At 41.8% G+C, this 15,599-nt stretch overlaps 1 protein-coding gene across 2 annotated transcripts in view; it reads left to right on the top strand.

The window, feature by feature from the left end:
* USP33 (ubiquitin specific peptidase 33) overlaps positions 1–15,599 on the top strand; it is a 1,637,494-nt gene that overhangs the window by 1,552,907 nt on the left and 68,988 nt on the right. For both annotated transcript variants that reach the window (XM_044085858.1, XM_044085859.1), the window contains exon 22: positions 13,779–13,881. In XM_044085858.1, coding sequence (XP_043941793.1) covers positions 13,779–13,881 — 103 coding nt within the window. The remainder of the gene's footprint in view (positions 1–13,778; positions 13,882–15,599) is intronic.

The following is a 15,599-nucleotide window of genomic DNA, read 5'->3' as shown; positions in this document are numbered from 1 at the left end:
AGACACTTAGAGACTTACTTTATAACCTTCAGAATTAAACAAACTCTTAAAAATGCCAAAATGTATTACTCTTGCACTTCAGGGTCTTCTGCCTTTTTCCTTAGAGCCTTCTAGTCAGCTTGGATCTAAAAAAATGCTTACCCCCATTCACATTGCCGAGATACACAGAAGGTTTCCATCTCCTTGCCCTTTGGCTTATCTAATGCACCCAGTGTATTCACAAATAGCTTGGTTGAAATAACAGGGTCAGAGGTATTCATATCATGTCATCTCCTACCTAGATGATTGACATATTCAGGCAGTCTTTTAGAGGAAATGCAGTAGGCTCTACAGTTCACTCAAGCATGTTTTGAGAACCTACGTCTCTCCTAATCATACCAAAATCCCATCAGACCCTGACAAGACAGATGCAGTTTCTTTGGAGGGAGGGGGAAAGGGAAACCGCGCTATTGGGCAGAGAAGAACAGGGGACCTTTCTTTCCTTGGACAAAGTACTTCATTTGTCCCAATACCTGTTTGTAGTCTAAGAGTAGAATGCTGTCACTATAAGGAGGTTCCTGAGATTTCTCTTTTACATGGCTCCCTGCATACTAATGGTACTTCTTGCAAGACTGCACATGGGGAAACTAGAGTAGTACCTCAAGAACAGATGGTTCATGGAGTATTCTGTCTTGTTCTTACTTTACAGAAAGAAAGAAAGAGCTCCCGTGGTAGATAGCCTAGGCCCTTCTCTAAGGGGTTACTATTTAAGTTGCTCCTGGGACTCCGGCTGTCACCACAGACTCATCCAACAAAGCCTGAGAAGCATACGTGGGAGATCTCTGTATTCAGAACTCCTCGGACAAGCATATCAGAAAATGGTACAGCAGTGTCAAAGAGATGATGATTATGATGGTGGTGGATTTTACATTAGCCTTCAGTGCCTTCAAACAGACTTGAGCACAGGTGATCCTACACCACAGTTATGTGGTACATCAGTATGCAGTAGCATACCCACTCCTACCTGCTGTGCAGGAAAACAATGCATTCATTTTTGGGAGATAGCCAAGGAGTCTGGCATGACCCTCAAGGTGGGTTACATCCCATCTGAGGAGAATGTCTTGGCAGACAAGCTGAGTTGGAGGCAGTTGGATCTACATAAATGGGTGTTAAACAGCGATGTGTTCATGGACGCCACCCATAGGTGGAATGTGCCAAAATAAGCCTTTTTTGGTTCTCCGCAATAAGCAACTCTGGACGTTTTGTAGTAGAACAGCAGCCCCTGAAGCTTTGACAGTAGAGGCCTTAGATGCCTTTTCTAAAACATAGGCAAGTTTACTGTTTCTGTACCACTTTCAAGTGTGTTTCCTCTTAACTTTTCATTCAGTAGCCTTGATCCCCAAGGTATTACAGAATATTTTATTTTATTATTTTTTTTTTAACTGGAGTAGACGAAAGAGACTGGTGGACCATTTTTGGATTCAGCTTTAGGAATACAAAAATGAAGTAGCATCAGCAATTTACAAAAGACTGTAGCGGACAAATAAATAGCAAAAGAATATAACATACATTGGTAGTACAGTTACAAAATAACAGACTTTTTTTTTTTTTTTACTAGAAAACTGTATTTGACTTTGTGAAATATGCAGTCAAAATGAAAAAAATTGTCATCTATAATATTTAGAATGTATACACAGTGCTGTAGTTAAATGTTCTGCTGTGGATTAAGAGAAATGTAGCGAACAGAGAAAGAGAGATGAGTTGGGAGGAGGAGAAGCCAAAACTATTATTAATAGCTGTCATTTAGCCTTGACAACTTGGGTGTTCTTCATAGCCAGTGTTGCTTGACTGATTCTTGGGTCTTTCTTCCATATAGAAGGCTGTGACTGGCCCATAGAGTGCTTACATGATCCCTAGCCAATGGGTATCTGACGACTTTCTGGACATCAGGTTAGAAGAAGGGCATCCATCGGCACCATCTTCAGTTCTTTCTAGCCATGCAGTCTAATGTGCTTCACATGTGTTTAATACACTTGCTGTCTGAAAGTCGGCTTATGTTTCCAGCAATTGTTCTCCTCCTCCCAGTCAGACAAGTACCTCATTGGGGAATTTTCTCTACTAATTTAATGTTCAAAAAAGTAAACAGTTGCTTAGTGTGGGAAGCAAATCCTGCATAAACACTTCCACTCATTTTGTTTGTTCTGCTTGGGGCCTCAGCACATCATCTCTAACTGTCCTGACTGGGAGAATCCATACTGCTACCTCAGTTTGTGGACCCTTTAACTCATAACATAGTGTCCATGATGCATCCAAACCTGGGAACTTTTAAAGCTGACATCTTGGATGATCTAGCACAAATCCATGGTAAATAATGTGAGAGAGACTAGGAAACCTAACACAGGGAAATCCTACGTAGAAAAATTGAAGAGATGTGGTGCCTTGGTAGAGACCAGGACCTAAATTCTGTACAGCTGATGTTCATCGTGTTTCACTGTTGCAGTCATTACACTTGGGTTATCCTGCTGGCAGGCTACCCGCAGTCAGCCTGAATTCCAAAGTCCTGGTCTGGCGTCAGTTGCTGTCACCTCTTCCCTGACGTTAGTGCGCCAGGGGTATAAAAGATGCAGCCGACCCCATTTTCTCCAGTCTTTCTTGCCGCGCAGTGCCCGAAGCAAAAGCAGTTTGCAAGTGCCAGTTGGCCAACTCCTAAGATTTTCGAAATCATATTTCAGATCCGAAGTCTTCAATAAAGCTAAGTACCCCATTGGGGAAACTTTTTTCTTGCTCCAGACCGATGTCAGAAAAAGTTAGCAATTGTATTTCTTGTGGGAAGCAAATACCACTTAAGGATTTCCACTCTTACTGTATTCCTTGCCTAGGCCCTGACCACGATGTTGCTAGTTGTCTGTTTTGTGCTAGATTTAACCAAAGCACTATTAAGCGTCGGTACAATTTTGCTTTTCATTATTTTGGCAGAAAGTTTAACTACATAATGCTGTCAGAACAACCGATGACCGGAATTCATAAAAAAACGCAGGGATAAAGACAAGAACAAGCATCTGAGGTCCAAAACCGACGAAGAAGCCTCATCTAGGCCAGTCGCCGGTTTGCCGGTGCTCAGTGAGGCGCTTTCGCAGCCCCTGACTCCCGCTACCTCAGAGCCGCAGGCCGCCTCCAACTCCCACGTGGAGACAGCTAGGCCTCTGGATACTCAAGGTATTGGCCCTTCGGAAATTAACCCCTCAGATGGGTCCGGAGCCACTGAGCAGGCATCAGCTTCTGAGGGGGTTTTCAGACCTACACAACTTTATATAAAGCCTACTTCAGCATCCAAGACAAAGTCTAAAGCAGTTTTAAAGACACGGAAACTAGTACAGCATTCTCCAGGACAGGCTTCTATGCCTAAAAAACAGATGCTCAAAATGGCCGAAGACCTAATTACTTTGATCAGGGGTTCCCATCCCCCTCCTGATAAGAGGCCTAGGCAAGACACTGAATATGATTCCTCTGATCAGGTTTCCAATTTCTTTGCTTCCTCTTCTGATCAGGGATATTCTGTTCCTCCCTATGAGGATTCTGATGCTGAAGATTCTATTCCTTCAGCTTTTCCTCCTGAGGACTACTCTTTTGAGGAAACCCTGCATACCATGAGGGATAATTTCCATTGGGAGAGCCAGGATTATTCCGATTCTAAGAAAAGATTCAGAGACTTTCTTTTACTTCCTCAGCACAGACCTCTTGCAATTCCCCCTGTTCTAGACATAGTAGATGATGTTTTTTCAGAGTCCGGCCTGTCTCCAGACTCTTTACCTCCTGCCCCTGTTAAGCCGGGCAGATACACAGAGTCCCAGACTCCCATAAATTTCTTTATAAAAACCCTGCTGCTGACCCAGAAACTATCTGTCAGGGTCCCAAAGGAGTCAAGGCTGCTTCTGCCAAAAACCCTGTCCCCTCAGACAGAGATTCTAGGACTTTGGACAGATGGGGGAAAAAGTTTACACTTCTGCTACCTTGGCTGTAAGGGCTTTAAATTGTCAGTTTCATATGCTCAAATATCAGCAATACTTAATGTCTTTGTTAAAACAAAAAAATGTTGACAAATTCTGAATGTTCGGAGAACAAAGATTTGCAGGATTTATTGCATGCAGCTGAACAAGTAGGAAAATATACTTTGCAATGTGGCTATGATTCACTGGAGGCCTCGTGCAGGGCCGCTGTTACTGGTTCTGTTATTAGAAGGCATGCTTGGTTAAAGGAACAGAATCTGCCTGATCATGTTAAAGCAAAATTATTGGATGCTCCATTACAGCATGATACTTTGTTTGGTGTTAAGGCAGAGGAGGTGTTAAAGAAAATGGAGGATAAGGCAAAATCTATGCAGACAGTAAAGGATTTCTTACAGGTACAGCCACCCAGATTTAGCAGGAACTGGCCGTCTAAGAATTGGTCCTTTCCAGTGTCAGACAAACCACAAAGAGGTAGATTCAGATGCCCTAGAGGCAGACAACAGCCCCAGGGCTCATACAGGCCCAAACAATGGGGTGTTTCTACCTCCAAAAGTGGAGAAGACAAATCACAGCCTTATAGAAAACAGTCCCAATGACTTCCCTCTGCCAATGCCAAGTACTTATTTTTTGGCATCACCCTTAGGGGGAAAGCTAGCACTTTTTTCCCAAACTGGCACAAGATCTCCCAGGACAAATGGGTCTTAAATATAGTCTCTCAGGGTTACAGGTTCCACTTTCACACCCTTCCAAAGGCAAAAGGCATGCCAGACCTGCCACGCAATCAATGGCAAGAGGCACAAAAACAAGTTTCATCCCTCATGGACATGGGGGCTATTCAGCCAGTGCCACACCAGGAGCAGGGACGAGGATTTTACTCAAGACTTTTCTTAGTACCAAGAAAGGACAAAGCCTGGAGACCAATTCTGGACCTGTCTATACTAAATACTTTTCTGGACGTCCCAAAATTCAAAATGTTGACTTTGCAACAGTTTCTGCCCATGCTGGACAAGAAGGCTTGGCTTGTGACTTTGGACCTGAAAGAGGCATACCTGCATGTCCCAGTCAGACATTCTTGCAGGAGATACCTCAGATTCATAGCTGGCTCACTACACTACCTATTCTCTGCACTGCCCTTTGGCTTTCTACTGCGCCCAGAGTCTTTACAAAATGCCCGGCGCCAATAATTGCATTTTGCAGACAAAGAGGAATTCAAATATACCCCTACTTGGATGACTGCCTTATTCAAGCAAAGGACAAAGATATTCTACTACAGCATCTGGCATTTGTAAAAAGATTACTAATATGCCTAGGGTACACAGTAAACGAAAAGAAATCAAAACTAGTACCCTCTCAAGAGATAATATTCCTGGGTGCAAGCTTAAATACAACTGCCCAGATGGCTTATCTCACGCCAGACAAACAAAGGCATCTGACTTCATACTTCAAAGTCATGGCAACAAAGACCCAGTTATCTGCAATAAAAATTCTGCAGGCTCTGGGCTACATGGTATCCTGCTTTCTACTAATTCCATATGCAAAACTGCATATGAGAAACTACAATGGTATCTAAAAAGTGTTTGGACTCAACATTGCCACAGCCTGGAAACAGTAATGACTCTTATTCCCTGCCTGCAACAGGAATTTCTTTGGTGGGCACAGGCCTGTCACCACAACTAGGGACAGCCATTCACCTTACCCACTGCCAGGCAAACACTAACAACAGATGCATCAGATTATGCCTGGGGGGCACACATGGCAGGAAAATGTATTCAGGGCACATGGCCCACAAACCAAATGCATCTTCATATCAATCAAAAAGAGATGTTAGCTGTACAAAATGCCCTGACAGCCTTCAAGGACCTACTTCATCCAGGACAACTACAGATAAAGACGGACAATACTACAGTCATGTGGTGCATAAACAAGCAAGGGGGCACACATTCCTACCCCCTCTGCAGGCAAGCCATGACTTTGTGGGACACAGCATTGACTTATCAAGTACATCTGCAAGCACAATACCTGCCAGGAAAGACAAATACTTTGGCAGACAAACTAAGCAGAAACCTTGTGGATCCTCACGAGTGGAAACTGGACCCACAAATCTTCAACATGATAACAGGGAAATGGGGATGCCCAGACATAGATCTATTCACTTCCCCTCACAACTGCCAGCTACAGAGATTCTGCACTCGGACTTATCACAAGCAAGCATGGAAAATGGACGCCCTTTCATTCAGCTGGAAAGCCCTTACAGTATATGCCTTCCCTCCTCTGCCTCTCCTCTCCAAGGTACTCCTAAAGGTCAGACAAGAGAAGCCAAAAATGATACTGATTGCCCCAGACTGGCCACACCAGCACTGGTACCCAATCCTAAAGAGCTTGTCTCAAGGCCCAGCCTGAACATTGCCTCTAATACCTCATTTTCTGACCCAACAGAACAATCAGATCCTGCACAGTCAACTCAGAACCCTAAATCTGGCTGCATGGCGGATAATGTAATCATTCAGAACACACCTCTCTCTATAGCAGTTATGGATGTTATTTTGGTGGCCAGGAGGCCCAGCACCAGAAAATCTTATGCAGAAAAATGGAAGAGATTCTGAGCTTGGAACCAAGTGCAGGGAATTGACTCGCTTGAACCAAATATTCCTCAGATTTTTCAATACCTAACTGAGATGCTGGACAAAGGCCTATCCTTCTCATCAATTAAGATCCATGCCTCTGCCATTTCAGCTCATTACAATACGGAACCACCTTTTATTATTTTCCATCAGGACAGGGTTTCTCTAAGGACAAACCTGACATTTATGCCTAAGGTAGTGTCCAGTGTGGCTCTTAACCAAACCATACATTTGCCTACCTTTTATCCAAACCCACAAAATAAGGGAGAGAGACTTCTGCATACTTTGGACATACAGACAGCTACGCTTTTACTTGGAAAAGACTAAAGCCTTCAGAAAGACTGAGCAACTCTTAGTGGCATATGCTGCAGGATCACAAGGAAAAGCCATTTCAAAACAGACTATTTCAAAATGGATAGCCTACTGCATTTGTTTCTGCTATTCACAACATGGCAAATCAGTGCCCAAGGGCATTAGGCCACACTCTACCAGAGCAGCAGCCACTTCAGCAGCCTTCCTCAGAGGAGTACCAACCAAGGATATTTTGGAGGCTGCAACATGGACTTCAGTGCACACTTTTACAAAGCATTACCATTTACCTCTCTACTCTAAATCCAGAGCAGGCTTTGCCACTGCAGTTCTGCAGGGCCTCATAGCCACTCCAAACTCTCTTTAGGCCCAGCCGCCCTACCTCAGCTTTGGGATTCAACCCAAGTGTAATGACTGCAACAGTGAAACATGATGAACATAGTACAGTTGTGTATCTACCATAAATGTAGATGTTCGAGTGTATTCACTGTTGCAGTCCAGGTTACCCTCCCTCCATCCCCCCTTTTCTTTGCTGGGACTCATCTGTACCTATCTATTCTATACAACCTATGTGGTGTATTTGCTTGTAGATGAAGGGTATGTGCATGCTTTTTTGTGGTCATAATTTTGACAGCCTACCCTTTTGGGGGCACCTGACATCTGGGGCAAGAAAAACTGAAGAAAATGGCGTCGGCTGCATCTTTTATACCCCTGTCACACTGACGTCAGGGAAGAGGCGACAGCAACCAATGCCGGACCAGGACTTTGGAATTCAGGCCTACTGCGGGTAGCATGCCAGCAGGATAACCCAAGTGTAATGAATGCAACAGTGAATACACTTGAACATCTACATTTATGGTAGGTACACAACTGTACTTTCCTTGTTCTCAATTATATAACAGATCTTTACAGAACAAGAATGTCATATATCTCTTAAAATGTATATGTATTAGCTGTTTCAGTGTGTCTGCCAACAGATACCCTTCTATGCTCCCAGCTGCCAGTTAAGCAATTCCTGAGGTTAGTGTTGCACATCAGACAACCTAAAAAGACACTACTCCAACATGGAACCTTTACTGTGTCTTAGAAAAACTTGCATTGCCACCATTTGAACCAGCTAGTTCCACACCCCTCAAATATCTTGGAAGACTGCTGCAAGAAGGATTTCAGAATTCCAGGCTGTTATGTATATGCAAAGAACTATTTTCGATTTTTTTTAGAAGGACATACACATACTGTAAACTAATTCTACCTTTTTATGTTATACATTTGCTAATAGGATAAGCTCACTGGACCCAATGGTGGAAGGGGCCTGGGAGCACTGTCTAAATGACTTGCTGAGAGTCGCACAATAGGCAAATGGAGGTGGGTGGAATCAAATTGCATACTCTGGTCTACAGGAGGCAGCTAAAGGCCATTCACTTTTCTGTCCTTTTTTTCCAGATCTCCAGAACAAAGAACAGACCATGCCACATTATTTAGGTGTACATAGGCAACTGAGATTTTATTTGGATAGGACTGGCTTCATAAGAAAGTCAGACCAAGTGTTTGCCTCCTTTGCTTAAGGCAGAGAGGGGAACCCTGTAAACAAGCAGACTACATCTACATTGGCTAGCCCAATGTGTCTGTTTTTGCTACTAATTTCATGACGGAGCTGTTACTGGTCAGGTTAAGGCCCATTCCACTGAAGCAACAGGTGGCCATCGTGGCCTTCTTCATGGAGGGGATAAACTTGCAATTAATTTTGTTAGCAGCTTCTTTGTCATTAATCTGTACTTTTTCCAAACACTAGAACCTAGGTTTTGCATCCAGAGTAAGGCTTTTTACAGAACTTTTTACATTACATTGATCCGCTTCAGTGAGTCCTGAAATATAGAGAAAGAATAGCCAAAAAACGGACTTGCTTATACCAAGTTCGAGATGGCCATTTCTGGGAATATTCCCTTTTTCTGAATTATGGCGATCTCTGAGTTAGTATATATAAGTTCGGGTGGCTCGTCCCTCACATCAGGGGGTGCATGGGGGCTTGAACCCCCTACAAAAAAGAAGTTTAAAAGAAAATAGTGATGTTTGAGATTTGCTCTTCTTCTTCTACATTTTTAGTCTCTTTTTTTTTTTTTTTCGGAGCATTAGCAATCGACATTACAAGTGCTGACATTTCCGTAGGGAGGCAGTCCAAATGTCTTCCCACTTAACCCTTTGCTGTTTTGGGGGGGGTACTGGAGTTAGGCTATATACCCCATTTTCCTTAACCCCTGCCTTCCCTGTCTGTCCCTTTCTAGCACTTTTCTTCCTCTGGACTCACCTAGAACCTAGAGAGGTGGATTGGGGCTTTGTAGTTTGGTCGCTGTTCCCTGAGGATGACTGTCCCATGTCTCCTTTTGCTCCGGTGTCTCTGCACAAGTCTTGTGGTCTGTACAGGGAAGGAAAGCTCTGAAGATCATATCCAGTGACACTCTTCTTTTGCCATTGATGTTCTGCCATCCAAGCAGGAGAGAGTTGGCTAAAGCTGGAAGAGTAGAGCTCGGGAATTAGGGTCAGCCATCATGCACCCTTCAAGCAGGAAACTCAGACGTTATGACTGGAACAGTAAATGTACTTGAACAACCTCAGTTATGGTAAATTCCTAACACAACTGTACTTTCTCTGAGTTTCTGGCAGACCTGTTTTTAACTCTGGATGGAGTGATGGCATTCAGTTCTTGTTCTTGATTTCATAGGTTCATACTAGACTTTCTGTCTTTGCAGGCCATTTTAAGCTAGCCAGTTTTGCATCTGAGGTGAGAATCAAACCTGCAACTTGTGTCTGTGACTTGAACACCTTAACCATTATGCCAAATCTCAAGTTTATGCAGATATGAAAGAGCAGCAGAGGTTTGTTAGAGTATCCATTTTTACGGACATGAGCATTTTATTCTTTGTGTTTGCAGACAGCATCCGCTTGGACTTTTATGACTGGCATATTTAGCATGTCTTGGAGTGGTTAGCATGAAAGTCAGCACTTCCATATCAAAGGTCATGTTATTTCCCCAGAAGAGTATGGATTGTTTTCTCTATCAGAGAGGAGGTGGAATTTAAGCATCCCCCAACCACCACCGCAAGCACAACTAGATATGCTTGGGGTACTGATTAGTTGACTGTTGCTGTGGAGACAGTATTGCACGTCTTGTACAGATGTGAAAGTGAAACAAAGCTGAATCATGGCACAGAGCTCATAGTTTGCAAGTCAGTTTGTTTCTTGTTCCTCCTCAACTGTGGTCATGAACTTTGAATATTGACATACAGGATGAGATTATGGATAAAGTCTGTGGAAATTACTTTTCTTCACAGGGTTGTTGAGATTACTGTCTGTTGTACATTGAGGAGCTCCGCAATCTGAAAGGATCTTGAAAATAAATCATGACTTTTCTAGATTTAGAGTAGTCAATCAGGTTATTCGAAGCACCTGTTGGGTATATTCCCTGGGCAGGTAGTGCTGCAGATGTACTCTGCAGTTTCCACTGGTATGCACTGGTACTAGGGTTCAGGACTGACCTAGGATACACTGGAAAGATTGTATCTGTCAGCTTGTCTGGGGATCTGTCAGGATAAGCAGGAGATGTAATTGTGGATAGAAAACTTTAGACTGCTCTGTTCAGCATGCTACCACTGTGACCCTAACATTGGCAGAAGATTTAGACATTGGGTATTGAATGGATGCATTATATTCATTCACAGGACCAGAGAAACACATGAGAAATGAACACCGCTGTCTTTAGTAAATGAAGATTGCAAGATATTGACCCACATGCTGTGGGACACAATTAAGGAGGCATTTGAAGAGATGATAAACATTGCCTTTGCAGTGGCTTCTTTGCAGAAGTACTAGACATGAGCAGAGAATGGAAGGTAAATTGTTATATTTGGGAAACTTTCCTATTGAATACTTTTATCACAAAAGGGGAGTATGTAGTAGGAGTATTAAATGATTGTGGTATTCCTGTATAAGTGGCGTATTGTTTGGGGGAGTTTCTCCTTAAAGAAGGATATATTCTTTGCTCAGTAGATACAAAAGAAGGAGATTAAAGGCAGAAAAATGGTCAGGTTGCCCTTTGTTGTTCATGGTAGCATTAGATCCAGTAACCAGATATACTAACAGCTTAAGGTATCCGATGATAACTGTCACAGGATAAAAACGTAGAAATTGTGGTGTATGCAAATAATTTCACTGAACTGTGCTTAAGCAGATGAATGCCTGGAGAAAAATCACAAGAAGTGACTGAATATAGTATCGGTGAGGAAAGTATAAAAAATATAATAAATAGTAGAGTGGAACATGAAGGGCATGTTTGTATGTGGAAATGAAAAGGTTCTAAAAATGGTGATACATGTTTACTGTAATGTGCATGACCCAGTAAGATTTAGCAGTGAGAGGAAAATAAAATGACTGAGGTGGATGGAAGCAGTAGGAATGCATGAAGCATTGTCATTCCAAGAGAAGACTGGCAAACATAGTCATGTTTGTCTTATCTCCTTCTCTGTATGTTTTTTCTGATTTCTATATTATCAGAAACCATGTTTTGTAGCATCTGCTTAAAAATCCTTTAGGATGATGAAACTGGTAGTTTATATTTGCCAGAAGGGGCAGGATTCCCAGCACACTTCTTAAATGTGGGATACATTTTTATTAGAAGCAGTATGATTTAATGATGGAACAGGAGAGGTGCATAACCAGTAGGGTTAGGAAGTAACTGTAGAGTTATGAAGCATAGAAATGGGACATATGATGATAAGAAGGCAAGAAATGATGCAAGTACAGTTAATGTTAAAATTGCTTGAATGCATTCATAGGACAATACTTAAAATGAGGAAGTAGGATATTATTGATTTGGTTATAAAGAAAGAGTTAGGTAAGTTGAAAAGTTAGAGGAAAGGAATTACTTGTGAAAAAATGGTTTTAAAAATTAATTTATTCATTCTTTCATTCTATGATACCCACTTTATTCAGTTCAGGGTCACAGGGAAGCCAGAAACTGTCTGGCACTGATTGGGTACAAGACAGAGGAACTAATTTTAGATTGGATGCCATTCAGTTGCAGGGCACACACATACACATACACCGTCAGTCCGTCACTCACACATGAAACACAAACTGCAGTTCATAGGTTTGCCAGATCACTTATGTATGGCATTACTTAGACAAGAAGCATATTTATATTTTGTCTTGACCAACACAAACTGCTACAAGTGTTGAAAGTGATTGCCAAAAACTGGACTTGAAACTGCTGCCATTCCACTACAAACATTTACTATATGGATGTCCTGTCAGTGAGGGAAGGGGAATTGTTGTAATTTTTATTTGGTGAAATGTGCACTGTGATTATTGGTGCTTGTTATTTCATCCATTAATTAACACATGCTGAGATAATACTGTTTTTCCTATTCCTTGTCCCTGCTTTATATTGGTCATTGATACCCTTCCTTGCGAGTTGGCTTATTGTTCCCCATCATCGGAACAGAAATTAACTGAAGGGACATCAATTATGTAGCCATCCCGGGTGGGTTTTTTCACTCCACCCTATCTTGTCTCTTATATCTTGAAAGAGTTGGGGATAAGGCATGTAAGAAGCTTTAGTGAGGAGCATCCTCTCATTTCCAGAAGTGGCATGTCCTCTCAGGAAGCAATGCTCCTCCCTCTGAAGCAAAAGTGGTGGTTTCCTATGATTCCACCAGGGGAATCACACCATTCAGTGTTTTCCTGTATGCATACATCCTTTTCCATCCTGTAGGGGACGAGAGTGGGTCACACACCTCTTCACTCCTCCCCCTCCCTGTCTGGTTCCTCCAATGCTAGAGACAGTAACCTCGGTTATCTGAGTTGGAGCCAGGACTCCATCTTTTGCTCCACAGAGCCAAGCACTACAATGGTGAGAATTCTATAAGTTGTATGGTTACAATATAAGGCATGATTCTATGGACAAGGGTAAGATCTGTGGGTAAGAAAGTAAAAGGTATATAGTAACACATTTTAGAAACATCTGTCATTGTATAAAACCGAATAAAAATAGGCACATGTTAGAAGTAGTATTTCATTTGAATAACTGTATATGAAATAAAAATTCAAGGAGTAAGTTTTTTTTATTTATGTAATATAATTTCTATATTTCTTTTGTTCATTAAATAAGTTGCATATTTTACAGCAGGTCTGAAAGTGATGAATTGATGAAATGTGAAATGGATGTATTTTTATTTTGTTGTCATTTATTAATTTTTATGTTTGTTAACCGGGTAAGTGCAATGGTTCTCTGACCCTTTTCAGGTATGACCCTAGCTATATCCTATTTTGTATTTTTTTTTATGCTGTGGCAGTTTATATTTAGTTATTACAATAATAAAATGTAACTCTGCCCTTCATCAGCAGGTGTCATGAGATCTTTTGTGTGTCACCAGTTTACCTTTTACCTAAGAGATAGAGCACTTGAAGAGCGGCTATACTTACTGAGCAGTTTGAAATTGGGAGAAGGATAATCACACTGAAGGGTTAAATGTTCTGCTAAAGTGACTGTGGCACTCTAAAACAGACATGTATGCACCTCTCTGCAGAAACTCATAATATGAGGAGGTGTAGCCACCTCACTTTGGTTCAGTATCAAAAATGGGGTAGTCACATGTAATTGCGATAGGTTGACAAACTTGGTGTAGTGCTGAAAGAAGAGTCATGCATGTTGAGAAACTTTGGATAGTGCTGGGGGATAGGATCCATATGAAAATGTGGAGGAATATAGAGGTTGACAAAATTTATAATGAACTGCAGTACTGTATATTTCAAAAATTACATTGATTTTACCTGCACTGTGTTAATGCAATTCATTTATCTTCTACAGTTAAATAAAGCATTCCAAGAAGAAGATTCTCCTGCAGTTATATTTTGCATCAGCATGCACTGGTTTAGAGAGTGGGAAGCATTTGTGAAAGGGAAGGACAGTGGTAAGTAGCATATTACAAAGCAGACTGATGTATTCACTTAAATCAGTTCTACTTTGTTTTATTACTCTTGTAATTTTTTTTAATATCTTCCCATTTGTGCAGCTAGCAGACTTACTGCTGTACACTCCCGTTCCATTTCCTAGGAGTCTGGCTATATTCACTGTTGTAGTCCTAATCCATATGTCCATGGCCGTTTTAATTGGTCTCACTGTGTCATAGTTTAGCACATAATCGGTCACTGGTACATTTTTCAACACCCTCTAAACAAGTGCTTACTTTGATCTTTTGTTGTATTCCCCATTAATTTAAGACTTGCACACAACTCTTTTTCCTTCTTTATTAATTCAGCTTTTTCCACCATGCTTGTTTACACCTTATATGTCTGTGTCATGTCTTCCAGCCATTATTACTTCCAGACTGAATTACCCCAAATTCTGCACTGTAGTCTTTTCACATAGTAAAAATTGGTGAGCCTTTTTTGTTATGCAGCTTGGATTACTATCTCCTTTTATACTTAAAACATTTTATAGTAAAGTTTATTTGCATTTTTATTATATCACACTCAGTCAAAAACAAAATTTGCTGAGTAAATGGTACAAGCATAAAAGAGCACAGCAATCAAGTCAGAACTCGTCAACTCGAAGTCTAAAGTCATAATTCCCCATACATTGTTTTCAACAAGACATTATATATTGAAATTTGACAGAAATAATAATTAACCCTGGGATTCAGAAAGGCTTGCCATGAGTGGGAAGCCATTATACAACAATTTTCCCAATCGCAGTAAGCCTTTGTGATTTTAGGCTGCCTTAATACTGAGGTTTCCTGCCATCAAAGGCTTCAGAGTGGAGGGGTCCCACTAATTGAGCGGCATGCTAATGCAGCAGTTTGGAGGAGCAACTAATGATAATTACCCATGTGCTGTCCCATGGAAGTGTTAGTGACTTTCAGTTTATGCTGCTGAGCAACTAATAGAAACTCTCTTCTAAAACTAGACTGTTGGCGGAAGAAGTGACAACATCAGAAAATGGCGATCACCCATTCATTCCTATGGAAGCAGTCAAACTGCAGGTAAATTTAGAGTAGAAGTGGGGGCGGAGGGGTATTAATGTGTGTGTGCAGGTTTGTGGACATGAGCGTGCATGTCTGTAAGAGCATGAATGAAGCTGGTTGTGTGCACATGCGTGTGTCTGTGTGTGTGTGTGTGTGTGTGTGTGTGTGTGTGTGTGTGTGTGTGTGTGTGTGTGTGCACCTGCGTGCACCCTGGGTGTTCTCATTAGGGGGTTTAGGTAGGGATTCAGCAGTGTGTGTGTGTAGGAGCATGCACACATCTGAATGGGTATTTCCATAACTGTGATTGAACATGGGGGCTTGCTTGTCAATCAGTGGATGTATGTGTGAATGTGTGCATTTGTGTGTGTGTGTGTGTGTGTGTGTGTGTGTGTGTGTGTGTGTGTGTGTGTGTGTGTGTGTGTGTGTGTGTGCGTGTGCGCAGGGGGTGCCTTTGCCAATGTGATTCATGGGCTGCCAGGCCAGGAAAAATACTACCACCATCACATCTGACAACACTAGTGTTTGAAAAGGGTGATTCAAACCTGTGCTGATGAGCCAGTAATGAGGTCTTTCTCACTGCAGCCATAACTGTCTCTGAATCTTATTTTCTCACACGAGTGGTGAGAATCTTTTTGAATCATACGGTAGGTTAACATTCCCAAATT

This window comes from Protopterus annectens, chromosome 10.part0 (assembly GCF_019279795.1).
Source record: "Protopterus annectens isolate FY-2018-M chromosome 10.part0, PAN1.0, whole genome shotgun sequence".
In the NCBI taxonomy this organism is placed as follows: domain Eukaryota; kingdom Metazoa; phylum Chordata; order Ceratodontiformes; family Protopteridae; genus Protopterus; species Protopterus annectens.
Note: the sequence above shows the minus strand (reverse complement) of the source record. Positions and strands in the feature narration are given on the sequence as shown.